Source organism: Cyprinodon tularosa, unplaced genomic scaffold (assembly GCF_016077235.1).
Source record: "Cyprinodon tularosa strain WSP-4 unplaced genomic scaffold, ASM1607723v1 ctg37, whole genome shotgun sequence".
In the NCBI taxonomy this organism is placed as follows: Eukaryota; Metazoa; Chordata; class Actinopteri; order Cyprinodontiformes; family Cyprinodontidae; genus Cyprinodon; species Cyprinodon tularosa.
The window spans coordinates 3,740,607-3,758,074 of NW_024039085.1; the positions used below are offsets into that span (position 1 = coordinate 3,740,607).

Sequence of the window (17,468 nt, forward strand, 5' to 3'; positions counted from 1 at the left end):
GGTACTGAGAAGTGGTCTTTGGTTCCCACCCACAAAACCACTGTTTTATTGAGTGTGTCTTGCTTTTCCACCTATCGTCTATTCCACTTGCACAACAGCATGTGGCATTGATTGTCATTGTTGCCTTCATTTTGATTTCACAGAAATTTGATTCGTCTGAAGTTATATTGTGTTGTTTATGTGTTCTCTTTATTTCTTGACCAGTGTATATAATAAACAATAATAAATGCCGCAAGAATATATTTTTTAGATTTTTCTTTTACTTCAAATTCAGAAGTCTGCTTCTCTGTAGTAGTTCATTCCTGGGTTAGAAAACAGCAAAAAGTTGAGTCTAAACAGTTTGACTAAGGTAAAATCTTTTGGGTATCCTCAAGAGTTCTCTACTAATACATCTCTTTTAAGTTTCCAGTTTTTTCATGCCCAGAGATTAGGGTTTCGTTATGGCCACTATGAAAATTGACTTTGTTGCCCTAAATCCATCAGATTCTTTCTCTTTAGGCTTAATGTTAAGGGTTATTGTCGATTTAAAAGACCTATATTTGCCCAACTTTAACTTACTGGGTGCATTTGCAGCCTTCAGTTAAAAAAATTGCTTTGGAGTTAGTATCAAAAGCTTACAAAGCTATTACACCATCTTCAAGGTTTTGCAAATCTTACATAAAAGGCATAGTAAAATGGTGGATATATATTTATGAATAAAACAAAAAAATAAAATCAGTCTCTCCTTACATTTACCAAACATAAATACTTCTTGTAACCCTAATTGATCAAAAAAACTGAGGTTCAGGGGTGCTGCTATGGTGTGGAGTTGACGAATGACCCATCTTCCGGCTGTCACTGGTTCGATTCCCTGTCCCGCGGACCTTTGCTGAATGCCTCTTCACTCCCTTAAAAACACACTTTCCTGTCTACATACTTTTAAAAAAAATAACAAAATAAAGACCACTAGAGTTTAGAAATATTTAAAAAAAAAATTAAAAACAATTTAGGTTTAGAAAAAAAAGGACTGGTGAAAATGTTGAAGTTGGCAGAAATATATCTGAACATACTTTGATGAAAACATTTAGAAAATCTTTAAAATTATTTAATGAATGATCTTCCATAACACCATGACAACACCATCAAAGATTCTTCTTTACCCAACTATAACTATGTGGCAAAGAAAAAAAAACGTCTTTTTGCAGTAAATTTTTTATTCTTTGTTTACATTAAAGCAAAGAGCAGAGATGCCCTAATAAAACATTTAATAAAAGTAATATTAGTCAACAATAAGTATGGGAATATTTGAGTAGCTATTATTAATGGGTCACATAAACTTCAATCAGATTTATTGCTTAAATCGAAGATTTGAAATGCCGGCGGATATATTCCAATCCTTTTTTTGGGTTATATCGGATCAGGACATCCCTGACCAAGAGACAATGATTTAGGGTGCAAAAGGAGCTAGAAGTAAACAACTGAACTTAAAAAAAAACACTTAATTCATATTAACTACAGGAAGAAAATCAAGATTAAGAGAACTTTAAAAAATATTCTCTACCAATGTTCACCAATCATGTTGCTTTCAAACTAATTTCACAGTAGCTATTAAGAGAACAGGCACTGACCTTATAGGTACCGTTGGGATATTTCATGTATGAAACAAGAAATATGTCGACTGGTAGGAGAGCCGAGGTTATCAAAGCAATGGCCAGTGCACATATTGCCGTGATAGTTGAAACCACCTCACTGTCTTGCCGACTCTGAAATTTGCGAATGTAGATCCAGCAGAAAGCCAAGATTGCCTGAACAAAAAAGAAGATAGTAGTTAAGATTAAAAATCTTTTGAACAATTGTGCTTTATTTATTTAACTCGCAGTTAATGAAACAAAAAACAAATAGAGATATTGTGTTTCATATAATTAACACAATGTGTCTATGATTTTTAAATATCAAGGAAAATTCTGTATTTACTTTTTCTAATTTAACTAAAATAAAAAAACTTTGTCTTTCCAGATTGAAATCCAACCTTTAAGAGTTAATAAGTTACCACTTTTAAAAAATGCTGCACTAGGATTTTGAAAATATCCATCATCCTCTCTTCTTTACTCTTATGTTGTAGCACAATTTTAGTATCTTTTATTTATTTATTTTTTATCTTTCTAGGGCAAGGGCCCTAAAAGATACATCATCTATAAAAAAGTTCATATTTAAAGCTAAAATTGAATGAAATAGGATAATAAAAACTGAAATGCAGAAAGAGGCTTTTTAACGAGACAGCATTCTAGATTACTGCAAAGAAATCAGTGCATCTCCAGAAATAATCTGAAATGTGGGTGCAAACTGCTCAGAGACAGCTAATCAATTTCATTTCTTTTTTTTTTTTTTTTTTCATCACAGAATTAGTAAAAATATGCAACACAAAGTTGCAAGCTAATATGAAGCAAAATTATATCTTCAAGAAAGTATTCCTAATGAACTAGGTCAACAATGATGCAATGGGAGAGAAACTTCTGGGGGGTGTAAATGAAGCACTAAAATATTTTAAAACTTAAGGAAAAAAAAGAAAGTTTCAAAATGGCAAGGTCGTATTCCAGACACACAAACTGCTGGAAGTGAGGGCACTGCAAACAAAGGCTACTTAATATCAAGGACTGCCATTCACAGACAGGATCAATCAATTAAAGGCCCCCAGCTTTAAGCCTCTGGCTGCTTGCACTGCCAGGTAAAGACGCAGCCTTTGCATTCAAATAAGATCCCAGGGAGCTCTGGAAGGTGGACAGCCAAGAGAAGGCATTGGTCCACCATAATCTTTTATCAATCATGTGACTATTCATTACATCAGAGAAAACTTACCAGAGAAAAGACTATATCTGAACATAAATACATACAAGTTATATATAATAAAGCATTTGTATAAATTGTGGGGTTTTATAGTCGAATTCAGTAAAGTGATGATTTAAAGAGAGCAACGAGCCTGAAAGTGTGTCATGGCTAAACATAGCTAAAGCCAGTAGTGGCGTCAATGCGCTGAAGCCTCACTGCGTTGGATAACAGCACCTAAAACCTAAAGAACCTTCTGGAACAAGTCGAATTATAGCCATTTACAGCGCGGTTAGCTACTTTATGGGGTAAATATATGTGTTAAAGTGCTTACCAAGAGAACAACAGTGAAAATTGACCATCCGATCGCAGACTCTGAGAGTAAGGACTGAGCCGCCATCTTTACTTCCTGTAACAACAAACCCACGTGTTCATGTTACGTCACCGCCGTGCGTGCTCCGGCACGCAGATATTTGTCGGGATAGTTTGGAGCCCAGGCTTGTTTTTGCTGAGCCCCGCGAGTGTTTAGGCGTGGAAATAAAAATAAAGCTTTGGGAAAATCCCCTTTGTAAGGCGAAATGGAGAAATATTTATCATGAGCATAAGGATTTTTTTTTGTGAAAATGTAATAAATCATTCTGTGGCTTACAAAAAATGTACAGTCAAGACTAGAAAAAAATGTTATGGAAGAGGATTAGGGCCACTGAACAAAACCAAAAAAAAGTTAACTGATTTTTAAATTTTATTTCAGCATAATCTGAGAAAAAAAATTGAGAATTCGGACTTTAATCTCAAAATTCTGACTTTTTTCTCAGAATTCTCACCTTTTTCTCAGAATTCTGATTTTAATCTCATAATTCTGACTTTTTTCCTCAGAATTCTGACACTAATCTCAGAATTCTGACCTTAATTTCAGAATTCTGACTTCTTTCTCAGAATTCTGACTAATGTCAGAATGACTAATGTCAGAATTCTGACTTTAATCTCAGAATCCTGACTTTTTTCTCAGCATTCTGACTTTTTTTTTTTTTCCAAATTCTTACTTTAATCTCAGAAATTTGGATCGTAATGTAGATGGTTACCATGAAGGAGAGATGTAGGAGCACTCAGCTTCACTGACAAAGAAGTAAGTTTTTTGGGAGGGCCAGTAACACATTGTTGAAAAATGACAAAATTAGGCAACTTTTTACGTGCCCAAGGGGTCCCCAGTGATGCTATTTCATTAACGGAGGAGCAGAAGGTGATTAAAACAAGAGAGCTAGTCTCTTAAACAAACATGGCTACAGCTTGATGCTAACATGTTTGTTAGCTGCCAGTCAGTCAGAATTTTGAGATTTAAGTCAGAATTCGGAGAAAAAAGTCAGAATTCTGAGATTTAAGTCAGAATTCAAAGGGAAAAAAAGTCAGAATTCTGAGATTTAAGTCAGAATTCAAAGGGAAAAAAAGTCAGAATTCTGAAATTAAAGTCAGAATTCTGATTTTTTTTCCCATGTTAAACTGAAATAGTATTTAAAAATCAGTTAACATTTTATTTTTTCAGTGGCCCTCATCCTCTTCCTTAAAATATAGCAAAATTGCACCATCCTTTGTCTGTTTCATATTGTTTATTTTAAGTGATGTAGTGTTTGTATGGTAAATATATTTCAAATGTGATTTTGAAATGTTTTTTTTTTCTATTTTCATGGCAAATAACCATTTATTGCACGCTTAACAATCCAAAAAAAACCAAGACACATTAAGTACATATATCAATCATGGCTAAATTATAAAAGTAAGTCAGGCAGAAAATTCAATAAGCAACACAGCAGTTGTCTCCATTATTACTTTAAGACAGAATAGCTTGTTTCACATTTATTTTTATTTCACAACTAAATGCTTTGTAAAAGCACGCATGAGCCTAGAGCTATCTTGCATGCTGTCAGTGTTTTAAAGGTTATTTATGTTTTGATGTTTTCTACGAATAAATCTCAGGAGTGTGATCTGCATTCAGGTTCCCCCTTTTTTTTCTTAGAAAAAGAACAAAATTGCCAAATTGTGTCCATCTGTATGTAATTCAACCTCAATATAAATACAGCTGTTCTGTGAATCCCTCAGAGGTGTGTTCATCATCAGTGAACAAAGAGCACACTGAAGACAGAGTAACACACCAGAAAGATGAGAGTTTAATTTATGGAGGAGTTTAAAGCCATGTTAGGGTATAAAACAACATCCTAAACCCTGAACATATCCTCTTTCATTTGAAAATGGAAAGAGTATGTTACAGCTAAAAACCAAGCAAGACATGCACATACAGGAAAAGCAAGGAGAAGATTAGCAAGAGAAGCTGCTAAATGGTCCATATAAACTATGCAAGAAGGGCAGAGATCACCAGCACATGTGGAAGAATATGATGACAGGGCAAAAAATTCCCCAAATCTGGATTTCACACAAGAGTGGTAATATGAAAGCCATAAAAAGCCCTAAATACAAATTTGCATTTTCCCTATAAGAAACACAAACAACATGTGATAGAAGATGCTCAGGAAAATTCAGACCAAAGCTGAACTATTCAAAGTGCAGCTAAACATGAACTGAGATCTAAAGGGAAAGAAAAGCTGGTCAGTGTTTATGTAAAGGACAAGCGAAATATTGTGATAGAGCAAAATGGATTAGATCATAGCATATTCATGAGTTCAAATGTCCTAGTCAAAGTTCATATCTAAAAACAAATATAAATTTAGAATGATTAGAAAATTTGCATCCTCAGACTCGTTGCGGCAAGCTGTTCTGTGACAATAGGCGGGCTAATATGGAATCATAAAAGGGGAAGGGCATGTGCAAGAAATATTAATATTTATTTTGCAAACAAAAATGCTGAGTAACATTTATAATTCAACATTTCAATTTCTGACGACTTTACGTTGGTCTAGCAAATAAAATCATTAAAATATTATAAAGTTTTAGTTGTAATGTGACAAAATCTAAAAGGTTCAAGGAGTGTGTTACATTTTGTCAGGCACTACTTATGGAATAGCGTGATAAATGTGTTAAACGTATTCTCATTAATGATCCCACTTTAAGGGACATGTTATGCCAGACATATAGGTTCAGACAGAGGGCATCAGTTCTACCCCTTCAGCATAGTGACTGCAGTATCATGATCATTTTCTTTCCCTCTCCAAAGTCTCACAAATGGAAAAATACAAGTATGCAGGGGCAGAAAGCAGACTATAGAATACAGGAATACTATCAGTATGAAGCGTTTTACAGAGTTTAGGTTATTTTAAGGCTAACGCTACACTTGAAATAAACGTAAGCTGACCAAATACAAAAGTGTGATTGGAATCTAAACTACCACTCCTGTAGATGTATTCCATTTATGTTCGATTAATTGTTGTAATTACGAGGTAATATCTGTCATTTCTCTGTTCCTGTGCCCCTTTGTCTGGCAAGTGCATGATTTTGAGGAAAGTGAATTTTATTGCATTTCTAGGAACGTTCATTATTTCATTTGGCCACCATCCACACTGTGTGGAGTTAGTAGTACTCACACACCGCTTCTGGAACAGCAATATAGAACATACATATTTATTTTATGGCAGACATATAAAAACATGTAAACATTATTTCTTCAGTGTGGCTTGTGTCCAAATTATATTAGACCTTAAACATCTTGATTTGGATATGTTTTAGTGTTTTGGCACAATATTTATGTTTAAATATCATGCCACATATATTTAGATATTTATGGTTTTCTGAGAAAATGGGCTCATGCCAAATTATTGCCATGTAGGCTGTAGATTAAGCACTGAAAATGGCCTACCTAATATATAAAAGTGAATAATATGCATTAAAAGCAAAACTGGGTGTTATAACAGTCAGCTTTTTAGATACAATGAGCTTTTGTTAAATACAACAGTTTTCTTTGTATATGTAATTAAAATGCCTCTTTGTATTTAGCACAACTATTGAAAGTAAATTTGAATCACTTTGCACATTTTATTTAATTGTTTTCAAATCAATCTTTAGCTGCTTGCGACTGTCAGTGTTGGACTCATGATAACAGAGCAGTTATGATTTATTCTACCATTCATGGTTTGTTGCAAGTAGTAAATACGGCTTTTCAACACTTTTCTATTAGGCTGAATTTATTTCGTAATAAATACATTTGTAACAATCATCACGTTGACCAATTCCCCCATCTGACCTGTAAATCTCTGCAGCTCCTCATGGTAGCTTTTTTGATTAATGTTTTCCTTGCAGGGCGTGCCAGTTTAGGCACAGGCAGCCATGTGTTTGTAGGTTTGCAGTTGTTCCCTATTTTTGCTATCTGTGGGTAACAGATGGAACATTGCTCAATTACACATGGATATCTTTGTATTAGGGATGCTGATTCACATTTTCAAGCTTCCAATACAATTCAGATACCTCCATTTGGATATCAGTTGATTCCGATACTTTTCCAATACTAGATCTCTGCTTTTTTTTAATGTTATCATCATATCTATTTAAGAGATTTTTAATCTAACTTAAATCTATTTTAGAAATAGAGTAGATATATCTGCGTCTATGGATCATGATCATTTTAAAGGATACCCAATCTGGAATTTTCTTAATTATCTGGACTCATATTGATATTAAATATGGATCGGCGCATCTCTACTTTTAATGTTCTTTTATAACCTAACTAAACCATCTTCACAACCATGCTTGCTGTGTTCTTTGGTCCTTATGGTGTTACTTTTTCAACAATGTTTTCTAACAAACCTCCAAGGCCTCTTACAGAACAGTTTAATTTATACTTTATTAAAAAAATCAGTGATTCATGAAGACTGCTGGTTGCACAGGATTCTTTTTAGGGTTAACAAAGTGAAAGGGACTGGATACAAAAGTAACCCAAACTTTATAGATAGATTTCCCTTTGTAAAGGAAAAGGCACTGTAAATTTAACTTAGTGGGGTTAGTGGTTGCTGTAATAAGGAGCAAAAGAGAATAAAAACACAACAGAATGAAACAGGGATGAAGGTTAAAAGAGTGTTTTACAGTTAGAATAGTGCTTCGATGTGTTCAAAGCTTTATAGAGAAAAGTTTACAGCATTACTTCTGTTGCCTTTTAGCTTCAGTTTAGCTTTGCAGACCCTCCCAAATGTTATCTTTGGGATTTTCAAATTTGCACCCTACATAGATAGATTTATATCAAAAACTTTGTAAGCTAGTGAGCAAATTGAATCAATCACATTACAATACAAAATTTTCTTGCGGCACTTTTCTGAGATGAATTAAAATGATTTAGGTTTATTAAGTATTTTGGACTGAATACATTTATTTTCAATACAATGGGAGACATCAATGAAGCTGCTGTGTCTGTCTTGGATTTATTGTAACCAATAGTTGAAATCAACAAATATTTATTGATATAAATATGACCAAGACCCTACCTATCCCATTAACAGGTATTCCTTCATTAACCTTGAGAGAAGAGTAAGTCACCCCACATGGCTGTTGCTGTAGCCCAAACCACCATATTACTGTATCTTGTTATTATTTTAAACATTTCATCCAGATACTGTTGGCTTTCATGCACAGGTGAGCTATCAGAAATAATAGGCAGACTTCTTAATGGTTCTCAGACTTTGAACACATAAAAGGTGCACTTGAATGGTGATGTTGGCGTACAGATAATGTGAAATCTTTGAGGCTTTGCCATATGTCAACATGGTGAATTGTGAGGAGAAAGAGACAGGTGTTTTGCCTCAAAACCTATTTAGCAATAATGAAATGATTCATGCATACAAAGAATAGAGCGCACATGCAAAAGCAAACCGCAGTTTGCCTCTGTGTTTGCTGAGCTTATGTGCATGCATAACCACTTAAAATGCGATGTTACACGTGCTGAAACAGATACTATACTCAGCAAGAAGAGTCCTACATTTGTCCTCTGGTTTGTCTTTCTGTGCACTCTATTAAGGTAAGGAGGACAAGGTTAGGCTCTGTTCTTGTTTGTTTCAATGCACAAAGCACCGCTCTCCTTTTTGATAGTGTTGGGTCAGTTTACTTATAGATTTCTGTCGTTATCATCCACTGAATACAAGCATACCGAGTTGAATGGAAGAAATGGATACACTTCTAAAAAAAAAAAATCCTACAATTTATGGAGATAAATTATATTGTTAACTTTTTTAAATTTAAATTAAATTTATGACAAATTTCTAAACATAAAGCTACGCTATGATTGAGAACACCTGATGTCAGGTTTCAATATCAGCTTTGGAGCTGAAAAATTCGGTGCTTCCTCTTGGCAGCTCTATTTGAAGACTGTTAAAATGTTTAGGTAACTAACTTACAAAGATTAAGAATAAAGTATAGGCGATTTATTGCAATAAGATACTATATTTCACAGAGCTTTGTCTTATTTTATTTTTCATCTTGACAAATGGTTTTATCTAAATAAGTTATTGTCATGATAAGAGGAAAGTACGCTCAGTAACAGTTCTTAGAGCTTCAATTTGGGAATAACCTGGCCTTTACAATGTGTCTAAATTGCTTAAATCCAACTCCAAGATAACCAGGCAAAACAGCTTCATTAAAAACACCATGACAAAAGCCAAAATTAAAAGAAGAAAATGTTTGAAATTTTTAAAAGTTTTAGTATCATAGGAATTACCATTGCAATAGGCTAAGGTAAAAAAGGCATGGGCAAGGAAAAAATGGTTGAAGCGCTATTATCAGGCAACATTTCTTTGCCCTGTAAAGTTTCGCATTTTTATCCTATATTTATGTTTGTGGGAGGAAAATATTACTTCCTGTAGTCTTTAAATCCACAGAAATCAATAGAAGTATGTGTCCTTCATAAACTTTTTCACATTTTTAAATATTAAAATTGGATTTATCATGGTAGTTTGACCCAAAGATGTTCTTAATTTTAATGCTAAAAGAAAATCAGTTGCTGTGTCTAAAACAATAAATAAAAAGAGAGGCAGGTTTGTATTTAGACCTATAGTTCCATTATTTTGTTTTATGCCTCCATTTTCTGTTGCATGTGATAAGTACCGGTAATAGTTTTTATGCTGTTCGTCTTTTCAAATTAGCTGAAGCTCAGTAAAATTTAATTTTGGAAATACTCTCCCATCAGAATATCCATCGGGTTTCCTTTGAACTAACTTTCGCTGTGATCCAAGCATTCCATTGTAGCTCTGGCTCCTGGTTTGGGTCCTGCTCTAGCTGGAAAGGGAACATCCAATACAGTTTTTTGCTCTTTAAAACCATTTTTCCTTCCTTCCAGGATTGTCCTGCATTAAACTCTTAGATTCATGTGGAACAGCTTCCTTCTCCTAAGGGAGAAAAGCATTAAGGGGATGCCCTTCGCCATATTTTTGCCCCAGGTACGTCTTTAGGGGGGTGCGCCGCATTAGCTTTCAGTCACTTATAGTGTTTTACAGCAAAAAATGTTGCAAACATTTTGGACCCTATTTGCAAGCTGAAAAAATTTGAGCCTTCTAATATGCAAATATCTTTTTTTTTATTGTTTGTTTTAGCTATGCACAGGATGCAGACAGTTTCCCTGTGAAATATATGGAGGTCACCGAAATAACAAAGCATGCATTTAAGAACATAGTCCTACAACTTTTAAACCCCAAATGTATTCAATATTTATTTTTTTATTAGCTGGCAAGAGTCATTGTTGAATGCTGCTGAGCAATTTTACCGCTTCACACATCAAAAAACAGGAATTTGACTCATTGAAATGATGTGCTGATGACTTACAATGACCTGCTGGTCTACGGTATGGGCGCATTTTTAATGGAACTAGCAGAGAAATACTTGCTACAGATTTTTATTACCGTATGTTAAGATTTTAAGGTTCGCTCAACCCTAACCCCTTCTGCACATCTTCATGTGCCTCACCCAAAGCTAAGCAATGGCATATTTTCTTTTGCAATCTGACAAGTATGGAATTTAGTTCAGATGAATGTGGTTTCCATTCCCGGAATATTTATAAAGTGTTGTGAAGACAGTAAATTAGATTATGAATAACAAATAAAAAGTCAAAGTTCCCAAAACCGTGATAAAAACTACTTATTTAGTGTAGTATAGGATCAGTATTCTAAAGCCTTAAGTGCATGTATGCAAGCAGAGTCATTTTCTTTGCAGCTGATTTTAGGAGTAACAATTGACTTTACACTTTACTCTATGCCAAAAGAAGATACTTTTTAAATTATTTATATTTCAGGGGAAAATAACACTTAATTTCTTTCTAATTTAAACTAAATTGAAATAAAAGCCTGAAGAACAGTAAAATGTGGGGTTGTCTTTCTACTTGAAGCTCCAGAAGGAGCCGAACCACGAAAGGAGTTAAAATATGTGTATCCACATCATTTCCTCTGTTTGCAGTAACTTAAGATTCCAAACACAGAAATGAATTAAGCAGGACAAAAACTACATTTCACATAACCTCTGACTTCTCATGAAGAAGGGCTAGAAGATCTGGAGCAGTTGAGATAAAAATCGAGGAAATATAGACAGTAAAGAATTTCTTTTCCCCTACATTAGTTTCATGAAATCCTCGGAAATTGCACGTCATTTTAAAGCTTACGGGGGCAGGGAGGGGGAGTTAACATCATCTGTCTAAACATTAGCTTGTGTGCAGCTTCAACACCTGTTTCTCTGGATTGGAAACTTTAAATTGTTGGGGCTCATGTCACAGAAGTTGATGTGAAAGAACCTTTGTTTTAGTTTTGTACATTCATTTATTCACCTTGGCTTATTTGGCTTTGCTATTGATCCATTTTGACTGAATTTCTACAGTAATTGGAAAAGAGAACCGGTAAGACCCATCAACATGCAGAATCTAAGGATAACAGTGAATGTTAAAGCTTATCCTTATCTTAGTAAAAGAGCAGACTGTAGATAGTGTATCAGATTGTATAAGAGCAGGTAAAGTAAGCGCAAGGTATACCGGTAATCAAAACTTTAAACTGCTTAGAAGCCTCTGTTTTCTTTTGAGGCCCCAAAAAATGTAACTTACACAGTATATATTTTAACTAAAAGGTAACAGGGATTGGCTGCATATGATATGAAAAATATGCATATTATGGCGTAACACGAGATAATTACATTTTAAATAACAATGTAACCATCTGCAGCTACTGGTTAGTGGCCACAAAACTTAAAAAGATCTGTTTCTTATCTCTTAATTATATATGTTATCACTCATAGATTGTTGTCTACTTTGCAGTTTAACAACTAATTTGGGTTTCCTAGATAAAACACCTAAAACGCTTAGGTTAAACAAAGTTTAACTAGGTAACAAGACAAACTAAATAGATTCTTTAAAACATCATTTGAAATGTGTGAAAAATTTATTACGTTTGTGAAAACAAACTGTAATAGCATTTTTTTTTTCAAAGCCCCCATTAGACTGAGATAAGTGTAAAAAAAAAAAACAATATTTTGTGAATGAATTTTTCTTTAAAACATTTTTTTTTCTAAATTGCTATTAAGTTCAAGTAAAGCATTTTTAATTCAATTCTTAATGTGTGGCACATTAGAAAAAGCTGCAACGCTGGCTTTTTCAGAGCTATATGTGTATCTTCTTTCTATGGAAGTGGATTAGGGCCACTGAAAAAATAATTTTTTTTTACTAATTTTTAAAATTTAATTTCAGTTTAATATGGGGGAAAAGTCATAATTCTGAGATTAAAGTCTCAGAATTCTGACTTTAATCTCAGAATTCTGACAGAATTCTAACTTTTTTCTCAGAATTCTGACTTTAACCTCAAAATTAAGATTTTTTTCCTCATAATTCTGACTTTAATCTCAGAACTTAGATTTTTTTTCTCAGAATTCTGACTTTAACCTCAGAATTTAGATTTTTTTTTCTCAGAATTCTGACTTTAACCTCAGAATTTTGATTTTTTTTCTCAGAATTCTGACTTTGATCTCAGAATTTTGACCTTTTTTCTCAGAATTATAACTTAAATCTCAGAATTCTGACTTTTTTCCAACATTAAACTGAAATAAAATTTAAAAATCAGTTAGCTTTTTATTTTTTCAGTGGCCCTAATCCCCTTCCATATATCTCTGTTGGAAGAGTGACTTTTAGCATTTATGCAAGAACTGCCACATACTTATTGTCAAAGGATTATGTCACATAATCAGAATGGGGCTTTAGGCGATGAAAAACAAGATAAAACCTGGACCCAGATAAAAAAAAAGCGCTGGTGTGAACACCTTTTGAATTGCCACGTTCACTTTTAATCTTGGAAGCACTTACTACAAACGAGACACAAAAAGCCACATTAAGAACAAGCAAATCCATACGATTCACGATTCAGGCCTTTGTTCATACAAATGTGAATAAATCACAATACATCAAACGGTGGTTTATTCCCGCACCTGCTCTGTTAATAAAAGCGCTTATTTGAGTTGCCTTTAGGCATTAATTTCTCTGTAATCTGAAAGCTTTCAGGCTGTTTGCAGAAGTCTCTGTCAGTGTATTTCAGTAATAATGACAGAGTGGGAGGGCCACTCAGTGCAACTAAAAAGGACCGTGATCGGAGCGGGCGATCCCACTGTGACTTTTATTTCCAAGTCCCGGAATCCGGAGCCGCACTGATCCTTATCACGCATGGATTATGATTTTATCGCTGCTTTACATTTGTTTTTGCATTAAAGGAAACTTTGTCAACACATGTAAGTAGCCAATTATACACTCAAATAATAATAATTAAAAAACAAAAAAACAAAAACGTCTTAATATTCTGGGTAACCAATCAAACCTTTGTTTTACATCGGATGTATTTAGTATCCAGTTGTTTATTTATTATAAGTTGTTTTGTTGTTTATTTTTTGTCCCGATCGCTCCTAACTTCAAGGCACATGTTACAGGATCTGCTTCTCTCTGGTTAATAAACGCTCCTCCGCGCTGAGATAAACATGTTATCTATCTTATTGCATCACTTCCTCATAAAAAAGTGCAAGAATGTGTCAGGTTTTGACAGCCTCTGTAGATTTAATGATAATTGAGGATTAATAGCATGCAGCCAATCAGCGTCCGAGCAGAGAAACACGCTTCTTTGCATAGATACACTGCATTGACGGAAAAAGTGTCTGAGGGGATGATGGAGCGAAAGTTAAATTCCCTGTGCAGTTTATTTATGACACAAAGATCCGCATGCTACTCTGACAGTTTAGCTTTTTAAATCGATTATAAAGCAGATGTTCAGTCAGCACTGCTGTCCATACAGCAGGGGCAGAGCTAGATGGGGGCCCAGGGGTGGCCATGGCCACCCTTAGCCAATCATTGGCCACCCCTACCATTTTGTTCCCTCTAATACAGATGGTGACAACAGTAATACTCTCAAGTGGAATATTCAAAACATTAGATTTTTATGTGGTTAATTATACACATCAGTATATTAACATCAAAGGGGAGTGGCGGTCTAGTGGTTAGGGCATAAGGCTTTGAATCCTGAGGTTGTGAGTTTCCCCGAGCGCCGCACAATGGCAGCCCACTGCTACTCAAGGGGAGTATATTAAAAAAATAATAATTAAATAAATAAAAAAAAGGTGATAAGTACAGAATTTTTTTTTATACAGGGTAAAGAAAAAAATATGTGTATCTGCAAGTCATCTAGGAGTCTTCAGTGAAATCAAAGACAAGTAACAATTAAAAAAAAAAGTCAAATAATCAATTTATGTAGATATTAATGCTTGTAAATATCCATTTTATGCAAAATGTTTATTGATACAATAGGTAAGTAATGACAATGATGATTGATTCACACCCCAGAACTTAAAACTGAGTTTTATCCACTATACCTTTTATCTAGAAATTACGGGTGTTTAAAATTATGCGTCTGTTTGTTAGCTCGTTAATTTTGCTGTTGGAATATTGTAGATTGAGCGTGAGGTTCTGGTGCCTATCCGCTCTCGGCCATTCCTCAGTGTACATTGGTTATTGCCTGGCCACCCTTATAAAAAATGTCTGACAATGCCTCTGCCATACAGAAACCTGCATTATTTATAAAGAAATTTGTTTTATTTAAAGTTAATTTAAAGGAATAATCGCAATGATCAGTGTTTTGCAGTAAGGAACTGGGCTACACAGGAATAACATAACGCCTTCTCACAGACAGACATGTGATACCTGTGCTGGGCTGCTTGTCTACTACCCATGCATGCTTGAAGTTTTAAGTAGCACGGTCGCCTCATCTCCAAATGCCATGGCAGACCCCCCTCCCCTCCCCCCTGACCTGCAAAACTTTATGATCCAGTGGAAGATGAACATGTGCATGTATGGAAATTAATCTGTGCAGGAATATGTATTTGGAGAAGACACTTACAGTTTGAGAGGAGAGTTCTGTGGAAAAAAAAATTGCACTCATTGAACTGTGCTAATAGATGCATTGAAATGTTGTGCTTTCCTATCCGTCTGTCAAGGTTTTGTTCCCAAATTAGCCGGATCATGTACTGGCATAGCTGCTGCATTGTTACTAAGGTTAGATAGTAAACAGTTCATTCAGTCTGATGTCATAGTATGAGGGTGAGCATAATTCACCTTGTGTAGCTTAAGAATTACTTTAAAACACAAGTTATTCTTGAGTATACATTTTTCTTTTTGGTTTTAAAATCACTGATTTATTTTAGAAAAGCTCATTCAAGTTTTGCTTCAGTTCAGAAATGACTAAAATCTCCTTAACTTTAGAGACCCTTACCATTCAGAGATACTTCATCCACAGGGATGCTTTTACTCTGGGATGTGTTCAATGCGGAAAATTTGGTTTGGCAGCTTATGCAAATTTCTTCCATACTGCAGGTTCCCAAGTTTGATCCTTACAAGTCTTGTCCTTAACCAAGACCTCTCTGGAAATTTCCCAGATCAAACACACCAGAGTGCCAACAGACAACGATCAAGGCTTTGACAATATAAAGCCAAACAGAGAAAGCCCAGAAGCCTTTTCCAGCTTCCTGTTTAGATGGTGTTATAATACAGTGATTTTATATCCAGAGCAACAGATATTTGACACAGGTGAGATGTTAGGAGGCAATATACATTTTGATCATAAGGTGTGATTGAAAAGCTGTAGGTAGATTTTCATTCAAATTCTGCAGTGAAATACAGAGCCTGCATAAACAGAGGAAGGTTTTTCATTGAAGGTCAAGTTTAGCTCAGAACCAGATCTAAACTGGACAAGAAGTACACTATTGACCTAAATAAAAACACACGGTTTTGACAAAACTCTGTAATGCAATTATCATATCACACATTATATTATACATAGTAAGCATAACATAGTATAAGAATTTTAGGATTATAATCTTAAATAGAAAATAATGTAACTTTGAGGCATTACTGTATGCATAATTTGAACTTATTTATTTTCAAAATTAATATTTATACGCTTTTTTCTATGATGTTCGTTTACAATGTTGATGAAGTTATGTGTAGACTGAGGGCAAATATAACCTAAGCACCTGGTAAACAACTAAATATGCCTTCTTGTAGTCAAGGGAAAAGTGCAGCAACCTTTTTGCAGCCAACAGGAAGTGAGAATCAGCAGTTTGTGGTGTGAGCTTTGCTCTAAGCCCCATAGCCTTGGAAAGGTCAGTCTTGGAAAGGTCCCTTTGTCTTTGTAACAGTGGGTCTTTCTTTCCAATTATAGCAAAAGGATGTATAATTACAGGCAGGTTATTAAACTTTAAGCGGGTTTGATACCAAACGTTTTTAATAGCGGGCATACCTCAATTTAGGTACGCAGAACACCCCTTTTGTTTAAGTTAGTATATGATTAATATACAGTGGCTTTAAAAACTGACCCTATTAAAATACATGATTTCTGGGTCTTAAAAATGGAGACTATGATTAATACATTTTGCCTTGAATTTGACCTGCTTTGAATGAATTTTATTTCCTATGCAACTTAAAAGAAAGTCTTGTCCTTCCTAAAGTTCTCCAAATCTATTAGATGTGAGGAATTTTCTTGCCTCACTTTACTCCACAGCTTTTGTCATTTAGATCAGAACTCTTGGTCATTTTGTTGTCATTTGAAGAAGCTATTCTTTTGTTAATTCTTATATGCTTTGAATCACTTTGATGCTGAAAGATGAGTCATTCTTAATGTTGTAATATTTCAAGCCTGCAACTGAGGATTTTAGGTAGAACCAAATGTTAATTAGAACTGCTCACCATTAAGCAACCTAAAAAAAAAAGAAAGTAATACCAGATAATGATGTTCACGCCTCTATTTCAACCTGGAAAAACTCACACGGAGAGAAAAGACAATTAGAAGAAATTTATTGATACAATTACTTTGTCTTTGGTGCACAGACCTCGGCAGGAAACATAGCACTGAATTTTGATAGATATGCATGAACAGAAGCAAAGAATAGGGCTGTTTCCCCCCAGGCCTGAAACTGGTGGTGGAGTGGAGATAGATGAAGTTGGTCAGTCTGTAGACTGCTGGTTAGTGAGACGGTCTCCTGAGCTTTTATGGGGAGATCCAGGGGATTGTGTGAGTTGATTCTAGAGACCTACTCAGGGACCTGGAAGATGGAAGTCCAGTTTGGATAACACAGGTTGAGAGAACCTGTTCATGATGAGCAAGCATGAAGCAACTGTGGAGAGGAAAATCTCCCCATTGGGAAGAAACCTCTGGCAGAACCAGGCTCAACATAGCGGTCTTCTG

The 17,468-nt window shown here is 34.8% G+C and overlaps 2 protein-coding genes across 2 annotated transcripts in view; one reads left to right on the forward strand and one right to left on the reverse strand.

Moving 5' to 3' along the window:
* lmbrd1 (LMBR1 domain containing 1) overlaps positions 1–3,259 on the reverse strand; it is an 85,436-nt gene extending 82,177 nt beyond the window's left edge. The window contains exons 1-2 of the mRNA XM_038296468.1: positions 3,137–3,259; positions 1,608–1,784 (exon numbers count right to left, since the gene is read on the reverse strand). Of these exons, the coding sequence (XP_038152396.1) occupies positions 1,608–1,784; positions 3,137–3,202 (243 nt within the window). The 5' untranslated portion in view covers positions 3,203–3,259. The remainder of the gene's footprint in view (positions 1–1,607; positions 1,785–3,136) is intronic.
* A 10,056-nt stretch (positions 3,260–13,315) lies between these two features.
* LOC119790728 (collagen alpha-1(XIX) chain) overlaps positions 13,316–17,468 on the forward strand; it is a 178,731-nt gene continuing 174,578 nt past the window's right edge. Inside the window, exon 1 of the mRNA XM_038296417.1 lies at positions 13,316–13,473. The gene's annotated coding sequence lies outside the window, so the exon portion shown is untranslated. The remainder of the gene's footprint in view (positions 13,474–17,468) is intronic.